At 45.9% G+C, this 14,353-nt stretch overlaps 1 protein-coding gene across 1 annotated transcript; it reads right to left on the bottom strand.

Annotated features, from left to right (window-relative positions):
• Positions 1-3,617: 3,617 nt before the first annotated feature.
• On the bottom strand, positions 3,618-13,831 carry UCHL1 (ubiquitin C-terminal hydrolase L1). Its single transcript, XM_083458495.1, has 9 exons — positions 13,631-13,831; positions 12,991-13,002; positions 11,298-11,426; positions 7,300-7,450; positions 7,027-7,112; positions 6,867-6,914; positions 5,503-5,572; positions 4,473-4,531; positions 3,618-4,064 (listed from the first exon to the last, which is right to left on the bottom strand). Exons 1-9 carry the CDS (start codon positions 13,661-13,663, stop codon positions 3,978-3,980), a joined length of 675 nt encoding a protein of 224 aa, XP_083314621.1. The 5' UTR covers positions 13,664-13,831; the 3' UTR covers positions 3,618-3,977.
• Between the last annotated feature and the right edge of the window lie 522 nt (positions 13,832-14,353).

Genomic DNA, 14,353 nt, shown 5'->3' with positions numbered 1-14,353 from the left:
AAGGGTCATGGGTTCGAGCCCAATCTTGAACAGAAGATTCCTACATTGCAGGGGGTGGGACTCAAGGACCTTCGTGGTGCCTTCCAACTCTGCAATTCTATAAGTCTATGATTCTCCACCCTCCCTGAGTTCTGGAAACCTGAGTTCCATTGTGGGGATGCACACAGGTATTTGTTGACCTGCACGCACACACAAAAAAATAATTTAATTTGTAAGAGACACATTCTCTGATATACCAAACTTGCACAAAACTATGGGTTAGCAAACATACACATATGCCTCATGCCTTTCCCCACCAGAAGAGAAGCGCCTCCTTCATGTCTGCTGTAAAATTAGACAGTTCCTAAATTTCCCCAGCAGTACAATACTCTGTTTTGATTCAGGGGAAATGCGGTTTTATTCAAGACCGAAGCGGTTTCCAAAGGAAATTAAGTCTCGGTTGCCAGTAACAAAGGGTGCTATTCAACTACGTTTTCCTCACAGAAGACACACTGAAATTAATGAACATGGTTAAGTTGGGACCATTAATTTCAATGGGCCTACTCTTGAGTAAAATTCAGTTGATTTCCTAGAGAGATGTCTGATCACTACAAGAGGGGAGAGACCCACCGTAGTCCTTTATTGGCATTTTTAGAAACTGAATTTAAGTTTTTGCCACTCAATGCAAAACAGAATGCTTTGCCCAGAGAGATGCCAGGAACAGACAACATATTATATTGGAGACTTCGGTCAATGATGGTTTTCAGCTTAAAACTGGAGGTTCAGGCTATGTGCTTGTATTTCCAGAGCATTTATCTCAAAAAGAAAATACCATTCGCGGGGCTTTTTAATGCTTGAGTATCTTAACAGTATCCCAAGTCTGCCATCTAGAGAACAAAGCATAGCACTAACAGTCACCCAGTTTGTTAGCATCCAACTGCATTTGCAACAGTCCAACTTTATGCACACCTTCTGTAAGAGGAAGCAGATACCTGCCGCCCTAGTCCAATGTCAGTGGAAGCAAGCAAATTATCTTGATTTCAATAGGGGTTTTGAAGGTTTTACTGCTGTGTACATAAAAGTACTTGCAAGAACAGAGCTCAAATGCCTAAGACAGGGTTCAGCAAACCTTTTCAGCAGGGGGCCAGTCCCCTTTACCTCAGACCATGTGGTGGGCCGGACTATATTTTGAGGCGGGAAATAAATTAATTCCTATGCCCCACAAATAACCCAGAGATGCATTTTAAATAAAAGCACACATTCTACTCATGTAAAAATACGCTGATTTCCAGACCATCTGCTGACCAGATTTAGAAGGTGATTAGGCCGGATCCGGCCTAAGACATGAGTAGGCAAACTAAGGCCCGGGGGCCGGATCCAGCCCAATTGCCTTCTAAATCTGGCCTGCAGATGATCCGGGAATCAGTGTGTTTTTACATGAGTAGAATGTGTGGCGGAGGAGTTTGAATTTGATATCCCGCCTTTCACTCCCCTTCAGGAGTCTCAAAGCGGCTAACATTCTCCTTTCCCTTCCTCCCCCACAACAAACACTCTGTGAGGCGAGTAGGGCTGAGAGACTTCAAAGAAGTGTGACTGGCCCAAGGTCACCCAGCAGCTGCATGTGGAGGAGCGGAGAGGCGAACCCGGTTCCCCAGATTATGAGTCTACTGCTCTTAACCACTACACCACACTGGCTTTTATTTAAAATGCATCTCTGGGTTATTTGTGGGGCATAGGAATTCATTCTTTTTTCCTTCTTCTTCAAAATATAGTCCGGCCCCCCACAAGGTCTGAGGCACAGTAGACCAGCCCCCTGCTGAAAACGTTTGCTGACCTCTGGTAAGCAATCCTCAGCATCGCTTGGTAGTAAATGTGACCTTCCTCAGAAAGGCATATAGAGAGGCCTATATATTGTTGAAATACCTATGGAAGGTTGTGTGACCCATCTCAGCTCATGTTTACAGAACACATAACCCACCTTTCCATGCCTCCTACTCCTCTCACTGCAAGACAGATTTTGCCACGGCAACGCCTTTGCTCCGTAAGAGTATACGACCCCCCATTAGCTGAGACTGGGGAAAATTAACACTGTTGGATAGCCACAAAATCCCCATTCAATTTGCTGCTTACGTGTGCAAATAAATTTGGATTTGCGTATCAGTTTATAGCAAAATTCACAGGGATGAGAAACTCCTGCTCCTTACAAGCGACAACTTTCCTATTGAGCCAATTCATTTTGTTCTGCATTTTTTCAAAATTCAGGAACTAGCCGGCTACAGCAGTTTCCTGGTATTCAAAGTGTTTTGTTATTGTGAAGTTTCTAACAAATTCAGATCTGGAACTGAAACCTACCATAGGTTTCCAATTTTGTCCCAGGAAACAGGGAGCAAGAAACAGCTAGTTCTAAAAACTGTTAAAAGCATTCGTTTATATTGTGTGGGTTTTTTTGTTGGCAGGTGCTTGGTATTTAGTTGGCTGTCTTCGCTCTTCTTTGTACTGTCTGTTCTGCTAAGTACAGATGGCATTTCCTTTTTGTTTCTGTAGCTTTTCCTCCTCAATGACGACACACGCTGGTTCTTTCCATGCGCCAGCCTGTTGCCTGGTAGCAAAGGAGCCTATGATACAATTCAGTGCAATAGGTCACCTTGACACCTGTTGGCAGTCTACCTAGCAACAGCTTCCCAGCAGCATTATCATTTAGCAGAGACCGTACCAGTGTCCCTTTATGGCCTAGGGAGTCTTTCATGTGGCCATAGGCTTATGTTATTTTGCTGCCCATGCAAAAAACATTCCCCTCTTCCCTTCTGTGGTATAGGCAGCTACCTAGCTCCTATGAGGCCAGTTCACTTACACAAAGAGCAAGAAACAATCCATTCTTATCTCTCCCCCCCCCCCCAGGGCGTAGCAAAGGTACAAGCAAGGAGCCAATGTATCTTCGAGTAGCAGCAGCAGCAGCAGCAATAATTTTATTATTTATACCCCAGCCATCTGGCTAGCTTTCCCCAGACGTTTCTGATAGGCAGCTAGGTAATGGCAGTAGAGCATTTTCAGCAGCTTCCTGGGCAACTATTCTCCCTGTGTCAAGAGCGGAGTCTTCTGTGGCTGGAGACTTCCACCCTGCCATGGCCAGAAACAGGAGTTCTGCCCAAATTACAAGGACTAGAAAACCAACACAGCCCAACTCACTTTGCAAAGTAGAAGCAGCATCTAAGACCCCTCCCATTTGGCATTCACAAAGCCTACCAGGTGTTTAGACTATGCCTGCCCTTCATTGGGCCTCTGTTCTTGTTTGTTTACAGGGTGGCTCTAAAACAATGAGCATGCATCCCCATTTGCTGGCAGGACCATTATGTGTCTTCCCATTAGGCATGTGTTCATCCTGCACTCCAGTGCATTTCCCAATCACTTTCCTAACCTGGAGGCTTATTATTAAAGCAGGCTTTTTCATGCTAGGACTAGGGAGAACTTTAATCCACATTAACTGTGCAAACTTAGTTTTGGAATGTGCTTGAATCCCACCAGTAAAACAGCGACAGCACGAAGACACCCCTAGCTACTATCTTGCTTTATAAGCAGATCACCTTCCAACACCGGAGACGAAAATGGCCGTGCAAAAAACCAAAACCAAAACCTTCTGCTTTGGAATACCAAGAAGAAATTTATTTTTGTGATTGACAAGAAGTCACAACAGCTTAAAAAAAAACTTTGGAGGCACACGTCCAAGGAAGCCCTATGAAGCGTTTAAACAAGTTGCAGTCAAGAAGGGACCCAACATATCTGAAGTGCCAAAGACTTGGAGCTAAACTTTTAAGACCAGCTCTGCTGAAGCTGCTGTGAGTAAGTGAGGGGGGAGGAACCAGGCTAGGATCAGCAGGACACTTTAAACGGAAGATCAAGAACAGCAGTGCTTTTGTTTTTTAAACACAAGTACTAAAGCACTAGGGGCCTGGATTGCTTTCTGTGAGGGCCTACTATGGGGTCGCTCTAACTCCTGAACTTCAGGCAGACTTGCTCAGCGCCACAGCAGAAAAGCGGACCTCTCCTTGCTCACGTTCTGTGAACTGTCGACAGACCTTGGCAGCAGCCTGAAAAACAAAAAACACAGGTAGTTATCCTACTGTTCTAAATGCATGAACGCAGAGCCTCAGTAGACCTGCCATCAAGTCGACCACATCCATGAACAGTGTGGGCTCACATTGTAGTTTTAGCCAGACATTATGTAGACAATCAGCATCTATACTTCTCCCCACTGAATTTGTGAGCAAGGAGTAGCTATCAGCGTTCTGACAGGATGCTAGGAATAGCAGAAGCCATCTTGCTGGCTCCTCGAGAGCGCCCATCTCTAGGCACTGTGTCTTGCTCATCTCCATATGGTTACAGAATGAGAAATACGCAAAGAAAAATCTGGGATCTGCCAAGTAAGGAACGACACACGTGCAGTGCAATCTAGAAGACTTGATTATGTCAGAAATTTCAATTATAAGAACGCTTACCTTCAGCATGGTGTCATCCGAACTCGCTCCATGATTTACAGGAAAAGGCATTCGTCCATCTGCAACCAAGTTTTAGATCAGGTTTATGACTTAACCACTTACTTAAAGTATGCTAAAGGTAAAGGTAAAGGGACAGGGACCCCTGACCGTTAGGTCATCACGGACGACTCTGTGGTTGCAGCACTCATCTCCCTTTACTGGCTGAGGGAGCTTCTGGGTCATGTGGCCAGCATGACTAAGCCGCTTCTGGCAAACCAGAGCAGCACACGGAAACGCTGTTTACCTTCCCGCCGGAGCAGTACCTATTTATCTACTTGCACACTGATGTGCTTTTGAACTGCTAGGTGGGCAGGAGCAGGGATCGAGCAACGGGAGCTCACCCCGTCGCGGGGATTTGAATTGCCGACCAGACCATTGCTAGTATAGGAAGAAGCAACTTAGGCCATGCCCTTGTGGGGCTGCATTTATTTGCTTCTGGACCTACTTTGCAGTAGAGTTGCAATGCTGGATCTCATCCCCTGGTTTTCTGCTTGCAACTCAAGTGGCTCCAGATGTTTCAGAAGCAGAACAGATTTATATACAGTCTCTCTGCCCCTCCCAACCTGCCCAACCCTCAGGACGTTCTGGATTCTAACCACTGGCCATGCTGGAGCTGGGTCCCAGCAACTACTGCAATGGGCCAGGTTGGCAAAAGGCCCAATATAAGGTTTAGTATTAGATTCTCACCCTACCCATCACTGCCTTCTGGAAATTCTTGATAATGCAACTTTGCTCTCGAAAAAGATCAGTTGCCCCGGTGAAAGCGGTGGGACATGTTTGGGGGGAATGCAACAAACCGCTTCAGACAAGCCAACCCCTGAATTCCAATGGAAGACGTTATGCTCTTCTCCTAGGTAAGCCACAGGCTGTTTCTAGATAATGTGGGCAGAAGCTGGCCACGCCAATTCAACTCTCCTCCCCACCCTGACCCAAGAGAATCCCAATTTGTTTTACTCGGTGTTATCCTGGGGGAGGCAGCACACAAACCTACCCAGTTCATAGAGGTGTCCATCCACACTGGCAAACAGAATGAAATGGAAGTTGACTTTGTCATCTTCAACCTATGGAGGAGGAGGGTGCATAGGATGATCAACAAAGAAGAATATTTTAGTGACACTCTGCTTCCTGATTCTGCCCTTTTTGGTTCTCATAAATAACCTCTCTAACAACCACCACCTTATGTTCCAAATATATACAAATAGATCGCTACTGCCTTGTCATCTGGCGCTGCACAGTAAAAAGGGGTCATTGGGCTGACAAACCATAGGATTTCTCCAGGATTACAGAATCCCAGACTTGCTGGCCAGTGTCCAAGTAGGAGTTGTAGACTATTTTTTTATTGCTGGTTTTGCTACCAGGAAGAGGACAGCCAGAGATTTTATTTTGGCTATTTGTATACTGCAGAATTACCAAAGATGTGGGAACCACCTGCAAGTCCTCTAACATACATCTTGAACAATGCTGGCTGCTGTGGCATATTCTACTCCAAGCACCGAGATTTAGATGCACACCAACAAGCAAGCTTTGCCTATGCTGTCAGTCTTTCTGGGAAGACCACCTATTTTAGAAGCCAAGCTATTAAAAAGGACTATGGTTTTCCCAATAGTGATGTATGGAAGTGAGAGCTGGACCATAAAGAAGGCTGATCGCCGAAGAATTGATGCTTTTGAATTATGGTGCTGGAGGAGACTCTTGAGAGTCCCATGGACTGCAAGAAGATCAAACGCATCCATTCTTAAGGAAATCAGCCCTGAGTGCTCACTGGAAGGGCAGATCCTGAAGCTGAGGCTCCAATACTTTGGCCACCTCATGAAAAGAGAAGACTCCCTGGAAAAGACCCTGATATTGGGAAAGATGGAGGGCACAAGGAGAAGGGGACAACAGAGGACGAGATGGTTAGACAGTGTTCTTGAAGCTACCAGCATGAGTTTGACCAAACTGCGGGAGGCAGTGGAAGACAGAAGTGCCTGGTGTGCTCTGGTCCATGGGGTCACGAAGAGTCAGACACAACTAAACGACTAAACAACAACGACAAAGCACTGGGTGGAAAGAGACAGATTTCTGTGAAAATACCAGGGAGGGAAAGCCAAAATACTACGTACAGCTGGCTTCCACTTCAATAATTCCATGATGTGTGGAGTCTTAAAAGCATCTCTCTCAGAGCTTGGCCTGCGCCAGAAAGCAGTTTTGCCTTAACGGCTCCACTGGCCCACATATCCCATCCATCTTCACCATTTGAGGTGAGAAGAGTTTACATTACAGGGGGCCTGTGCTATTATACCCTACTACCTGTCACCAGTTCTTGGCACCAATGTTTTACCTTTGGAAGCCTATTTAAGTTCAAGAGAAATTTACCCGACATTGGCCTTCCTGTGCTACTGCATTGTGGGCTTCTTGAATGGCCTGCAGAGGATGGTAAAAAAAAAAAAGGCATTTTAATTTTTTTTTAAAAAAAAGGGAAACCCTGAAGTGGGCACCATTAAGAAGCTTCCACCCAAGTTCCCATGTCATTTACCTTGTTGTTTTCAAGACGTTTTGCCCTCTCATCAGGAGAGAGGTCAGCTGTTGCAGTGAGGAACTCCTTTAGTGCAGACCCTTCATCTACCAAGAAATAAAAATCAGGGGGATGGCAGAGCACAGGACAATGAACCAACTGCAAGTGCAAGCCTTAGGTTGTCCAATGAATCAATTCCCACCCTGCTTAAGTCAGCAGCTGCACAGGTTAGAGCCAATACCATCTCCTACCAATGGGTTTGTATCCCTTGGATGACGCTTCCCTCATACTTACCAAATAAAATTTTATCTTGGTTGTTGGCCACTGCATGTAGAAGGCCAATTGTTCCACAGGAATTACTGGCTGTCTGCTTCACAAAATAGACTTTGGAGCTCACTTCTTGGCCCTTCAATTCTTCCATCTGCTTTTTTCTGAAATTTTCATGCTACAAATATGCAGGTATATTGGTCAGGTAACATTAACTTTATTTTTTCCATACAATTTATATACTGCTTGATTATTATTTTTTTTAAAAAAAACAACCTCTCAAAGTAAGTAGTGTGGTACCTTGGTTCTCAAACGCCTTGGTTCCCAAATGCCAAAAACCCACAGGTAAGTGTTCCGGTTTTCAAACGTTTTTTGGAAGCACAACGTCTGATGCGGCTGTCGGCTGTTGTTTCCAGGGCGCCTGCACCAATCAGAAGCTGCGCCTTGGTTTTCAAACATTGATTTCCGGAACTGATTAAGTTTGGCGCTTTTGTTTTTGCTATTTATTTTGCGGTTTTGTGGCTTTTTCGGTTAATTTGCTTTTGTGACTGTGTGGAACCCAGTTCAGCTACTGATTGATTATGTGACCAGATGTCAAAGAGAACAACTACCAGACTTTTAGAAGACATCTGAAGGCAGCCCTGTTTAGGGAAGCTTTTAATGTTTGATGTATTACAGTATTTTAATTTATTTTTTTTGACAGCCACCCAGAGTGGCTGGGGAAGTCCAGCCAGATGGGCGAGGTATAAATAATAAATTATTATTATTATTATTATTATTATTAGGAAATGGATGAAAGTCCCCCATGAAAACTGAGTATCATCAGCACAGGTAAGAATTTTTAAGTTTTATAATCTACAATGATGTCTTATTTATTTTATAGTACAGTACATTGATTTTTGCTTTCAATTTATGGATCAATGGTCTCATTAAGATAGTAAAATTCATGTTAAATTGCTGTTTTAGGGGTTGTTTGAAACAGATTAATCCGTTTTGCATTGCTTTCTATGGGAAAGCACGCCTTGGTTTTGGAACAGATTTCTGAAATGGATTAAGTTTGATAACCAAGGTACCATTGTAAAAACAGTTAAAAACAACTAAAGCATTCAAATATTTTAGCAACAAGCTAAAAACAATTAAAACACATGTAATCGGTCTACATAACTGGGCAGGCTTGTCTAAAGAAAGATGTTTTCAGTAGGTGCTGAAATAGATTACAGGGAAGACACCTGCCTAATGTCAGTAGACAGGGAGTTTCAAATTGTGGTTGCTGCCACACTGAAAGATCAAATGTATTATGTTGCATCTATTAACAGTGCCAGTTCCAGAGATCAAAGATGTTGAATGGGCATTTTATGGGGTCAGGTGATCTTGCAGGTAAACTGGTCCCGAACTGTTAAGGGCTCAAAGCATTTCTTGACCAATGATAATAAACTTTCAGCAGGGGTTCTCAACAGAAATTTCCCAATTCGAATCTGATCTTGTAAATTCTAAAAGAAAAACTCTTTCCAAAACTTATCGACTCCTCCTTGACTGGACAAGGAGGAGGAGGTAACAGAGGCCATGGTGAGGTGGTCCCAGGATTTTGGCCATTCAATAACCATGGCCCAGTGGGAAAACTTATGGAAGATCAATTGGAAATTCACAAATTGTTATACGAACTTCCAAAAAATGCAACACCGATGGTACCTAACACTAAGGAAACTTTTGAAAATGTATAAAAATGTGTCAAGTAATTGTTGGGAGATGCGGAGATAACTCAGGAAGTTTCTACCCCCCAAAAAATTAAATAAATAAACTTTCAGCAATCAGATGTTTTGCTTGCACTTGTTTTTATAAATGCATGCTGGGAGGATGAGAAGCCACAGCGTGCTTTAACAATTAAAATAATAATAATCACAAGTCAGCCAAGAGCCCAAAGTGAGGCTGCTTCAAAATTCTCAAGCATTTAGCAAGTGATGCATGCTATCTAGCTTATTACAAATGGTTTGTGGCCAATACCTACCACAGAAAAACCATACAATCCAATGGAACCAGTTCAGGGAAAGCGATTGAAGCTTGCTTCAAATGAGCTACCGCTGGCAACGTAACTTGGCCAAGTCATTATGTACATTAATCATTAATTCCCGTAAAGACTTCTAGTGCAACGCAGTTTCATAAATGTATTCATGAGCCTTGTTTGCAGCCCACAGGCAAAGATTTCCAACTATTATGGCATCACTTCCTAAATATGAAACTGCTTCAAGTAAATCTCCATAGATCACCAGCCCAGGGTAGATTTCCACGTCCCAGGTTGAAAGAGCAGTGTCCCATTTTTCTGGGTATAACTCTGGGTCTCTTGAATGAGATGCATTTCATGTTTCAGCCTTCAAACTGCTGTTGGAATACCTTAATTCTGATACCCTGCCCAATCATGTGCATTCCCTGTACATACACTGGCATGCATTCCTTACATGTAGACTCTGCTTAAAATATACTGCTCAAACTAGCTACAAAATAAGGAGGGTAGGGCTCGAACCAATGGCTTCAAGTTGCAAGAAAGGAGATTCCGACTAAACATTTGGATAAACATTCTGACAGTAAGAGCTGTTCAGCAGTGGAACAGGCTCCCACCTGAGGTGGTGGACTCTCCTTCCTTGGAGGTTTTTAAGCAGAGGCTGGATGGCCATCTGTCATGGATGCTTTAGCTGAGATTCCTGCATTGCAGGGGGTTGGACTGGATGACCCTCGGGGTCCCTTCCAACTCTTAAAGATTCCATGATTCTATATCAAATACCTTCACCTTCCAAGACCATTTTACAACAGAGAAGAAAAAACCCTCAAGAGGTGCACAATAACCAGAAGAAGAACAAGGGAATAAAAGAGCTCAAAACAGACATGCAGAGAACAAAGTAGATACAGTAGTACCTCAGGTTAAGTACTTAATTCGTTCCAGAGGTCCGTTCATAACCTGAAACTATTCTTAACCTGAAGCACCACTTTAGCTAACGGGGCCTCCTGCTGCCGCCGCACTGCCAGAGCATGATTTCTTTTCTTATCCTGAAGCAAAGTTCTTAACCTGAAGAACTATTTTTGGGTTAGCAGAATCTGTAACCTGAAGCGTATGTAACCTGAAGCGTATGTAACCTGAGGTACCACTGTACAAATACCCAAAGCCGGCCCAATCCCATCAGTAGTAAGAATCCCACAGCGCAGGAATTAGATGCAGCTGTTGCTGGAAAGGTAGATTCCTCAATGGACTTTTAGTCCTTCCCATAATCATTCTCATCGAGAATGACGATGCTTTTTTCATCTGACCCTCAGAATTCTTTACTTAAGAGAAGCTCTTTCATTACAAACCCACCTGTTCTAGTTTTTCCTACCAAGATGAAGTCATCGTCAGCCACGCTGCGTTTCTAGAAATGGCCACAGCCAATCCAGACACTTCACAAGAGATCTAATTTTAATGACTGCTCCTTGTTTTCAGAGGCCTCAAACCTTCACGTTAGAAAGCTGCCGATTCATAGTGGCAGCCGCTGCATAGGTATCCACAGTTATTTAAATTGCAATCAGGGTTCACGATTTGCAGGTCGGTAGAGGAGACAGATCAACAGTCCTAGACCACGTTTGTATAAGAGTTTTGGGAAGCAGGCAGAGCAACCCAAACCTTGATCTGCTGCACTGAAAGCACAAGCTAAGTGCCGCTTGTGCCTGAAAGCAGACACTAGTGCTAGCAGTCACTTCCCAAAATTTCAGGGGGCTGAGTTGGGATAGCTATGAATCTGCTGGATCCTAAGCCTATTAGCTGCAGGAATCCTACAGGGCATGGCAAAACAGCAGACTTTTCCTGGCCACAAGGCCTGGTTCTGTGCTCAGCATCCCAATTCAAGACATTAACCCTGCTCGTTCACTATCGCAGTTTAGGATTATTACCATCCTTTGCACGCCAACAGCGTAATATAGGAAGCAGAGAGATTTTCCAGAGTTCTTTGCCTGCCAAGCAGCAGGTTTCACCTCCCTGCCCTTGCTCAACTTCCATTACTCACCTGAGCAGTAAGGGGAAAGAGTAACAGCAGAGCGCAAGCTGGGGTGGGTACAGCATTCAAGACATCCTCCTCAAACCCCAGCACATCCACAAATCTCCAGCCAGGGGCAACTCCGAGGCGGGACAGCACCTGCCGGGTTAAGGGAGGCACAAAACCAGGGAGAGAATCAACCTCAACTTGACACCCTACCGCCCTACATCATGAAGCTGGAGTAGAAAAAACCATTCCCCTGTACACTCAGGTTAGTCCTGGTATCTGAGGATATTTCTGGACTCCAGCTCCTAACATCCAAAAACCCATTGGCTAGGGATGGGGGCTGCCACCCATCATCTCCTTAAAGGTACCACGTTAGTTATGCCTACTATTAAAAGGTGCATTTTGTCAGTAGTGGAAAGTTCCTCCCCCCCCCCCCGAGTAATCATCCCTTTAGGTATGCCAAGGAGGGAAGTCAGCACATATTAACCAAGACTGTTGTTGTATCTGGAGAGGGGAGGAGACATTAGAGTTATGGTTCCCCACAGGGGGGCAATTTGGGGGGGGGGGAGAATTCGAGAATGAGTTATTAACAGTGAATGGCTCTTTAGGCTTCCTCCATGTGAATAGGAGTTCCCTTTTTGAAGTGAGGTTACAGGGAACCAGACAGAGGGCCTTCTCGGTAGTGGCGCCCACCCTTCAGATGCGAAGGAAATAAGCAGCTATCCTATCTTCAAAATACATCTGAAGGCAGCCCTGTTTAGGGAAGTTTTTAATATTTAATGCTGAATTGTTTTTAACACTTGATTGGGAGCCGCCCAGAGTGGCTGGGGAAACTCAGCCAGATGGGCAGGGTATAAATAATAAATTATTATTATTATTATTAGTCAGGGAGTGGGTCAAGATTTTAGAGATGCTTAGGTGGGGCATGGCCAAAAAAAAAGGTTGGGAACCACTGCATTAGAGGCATCTATGACTCAGCCCCAAGATCCTGTTTCCACATCTCGACTTCTATTCTACAATAGGTGTTGCTGCATCTTTGACGACGTGGAGCGCCTGAGCATACGCAGAGGGCCTCAGCTGTTTCCTAAAGACCTGGAAGGCCGGTTACTGATAGCAAATGAAAAGCTGACATTTTGGTACAACAGCATTTACGTAAACCACCAAAGCTTCCCCATTCCAGAGGAATGCTAAATAGGGTCCAGGAATAGCACCCACGTGGCAAGACGAGGTCTCCGAATAAATCCTCCAGATTCAGAGATGCCCCTAGGACCTTCTGCATGGCTTATAATGGAATCAGGCTCAAAGCCTGCAGGGAAGTGGGGAGAAGAAGGGTCTCAGAGGCAGGAGGGGGGGTCTCCCCTCCCGACTCTCTTCCTAAGGGCCCCTTGCCCAGCCGTGACACAGCACAAAACGCGGGGCTGCAGCGCCACCTGCCGCCCATTCCACGAACAACTTGCCCATCATGACTCGATGTGGGAGCCCCCGGCCCCCTAACCTGTTTCCCCTTCCCGTTGGCCTAAATATGCCCACGAGCAACATCAGTAAGGATCCAGGATGAGAGTTATGTATCTAATCTATGCTCTAGGGTTCCAGGCCTTCAAGCCTCCCGATGAGTTAACTGAATGAATGAATGAATGAATTGAAACGGAGACTTAAGGAAACGCCCAGCCAAGAGGAGCTGCGCCTTATTCCTCCCCAGGTCTCGGCGGCCACTCACTTTGTTCAGCATCTGAAAGACAAAAGCGGGAGAAAGATGAAGGGAAGGGAGGTTAGCCTGTCTCTGGGCGGGGCCCGCCTCCCATCTTGTGTCTGGATCGCGGAATCGGCGAAGAGAAGGGAGACCTGGGCGCCGTCGATGTCTGCATTTGGGGAATCCCGGGGGAGAGGGTGAAGAAGGGAAAAGAGGATCCTTTGCCCACGCTTCCATTCCGATTTTATTTTTTAATGCCAGACAGACTGCTGGCCGCCTTTATCCCTCCCCTCTAGGGCATCTCAAAAACGCCCATGGGTAAGAAACTGCATGCGCCTGGAGAAGTCAGCCATGTACAGTGGTACCTCGGGTTACGGACGCTTCAGATTACAGACTCCGCTAACCCAGAAATAGTACCTCGAGTTAAGAACTTTGCTTCGGGATGAGAACAGAAATCGTGCAGCAGCGGCAGCAGGAGGCCCCATTAGCTAAAGTGATGCTTCAGGTTAAGAACAGTTTCAGGTTAAGAACAGACCTCCGGAACGAATTAAATACTTAACCCGGGGTACCACTGTATAGGGCACGCCTTGGGGCGGAGGACCCCCACCCCACCATGCATGCATGCTTCTCCCCCCGCCCCCCATCTAGCCCTAGATTTCCCCTTCACCTCCGGGTTGATCTCCATGGGCTGCCACGCCATTGTCTCGATCCTGCAAACCTGCCCGGCCGAACTGCGCCCAAACCTGCAAGAAACCGTGCGCCCCGAAAAAAAACACACACACACGCCTGCCTCCCGCCCACCGCTCTATATATATCGCCACCGGGCGGACTCACTGCATGGCAGGAGGAGGGGGGGAGGAAGGACCTGGGGCAAGAGGCGAGCCCGGAAAAAGGCGCTTCCCCCCGACTTGCAGCAATGGTACGCTCCCGCCCTCTTTCCCCACCTCCACCCCACCCCCCATCTCCCCAAGGTGCGCAAACCAGGCGCGAGTGGGAGATAGGCGTGGTCGCGCCCCCCTCCCCGGGGTTTAGTACAATCCTCAGGTCGCCTGATCTCGCTGGGTCGGGGTTGCTTGCAAAAAATGCACGCGGGGCTTGGAACCCCTGCAAATGGACGGGCGTTTGCAAGCGGTGGTGCAAAGGCGAGCCTTTAGCAACGCGAACCAGCTGCATTATTCTCCGACTTCGCAATCCAGCAACCGGGGAAAGTGATTTTTCCCCCCGCTACTGTTTGCAAGGGGCGAGGGGGTGGGATTGTCCGGAGATGCGCCCACTTTGAATCGCGCGCTAGCAAATAATACATTTCTTTTTTGCTTGTTTCCCCGGACGCCTAGCAAGCCCTGCCAAGTCGCTGTTGCAAATTCGGCTTGCTATTCCTTGGGGATAAAAG

Source organism: Podarcis tiliguerta (genome assembly GCF_965153285.1).
Source record: "Podarcis tiliguerta genome assembly, chromosome: 9".
NCBI classification, from domain to species: Eukaryota; Metazoa; Chordata; class Lepidosauria; order Squamata; family Lacertidae; genus Podarcis; species Podarcis tiliguerta.
The sequence above is the reverse complement of the archived record's forward strand: the minus strand, read 5'-3'. Positions and strand labels throughout refer to the sequence as shown.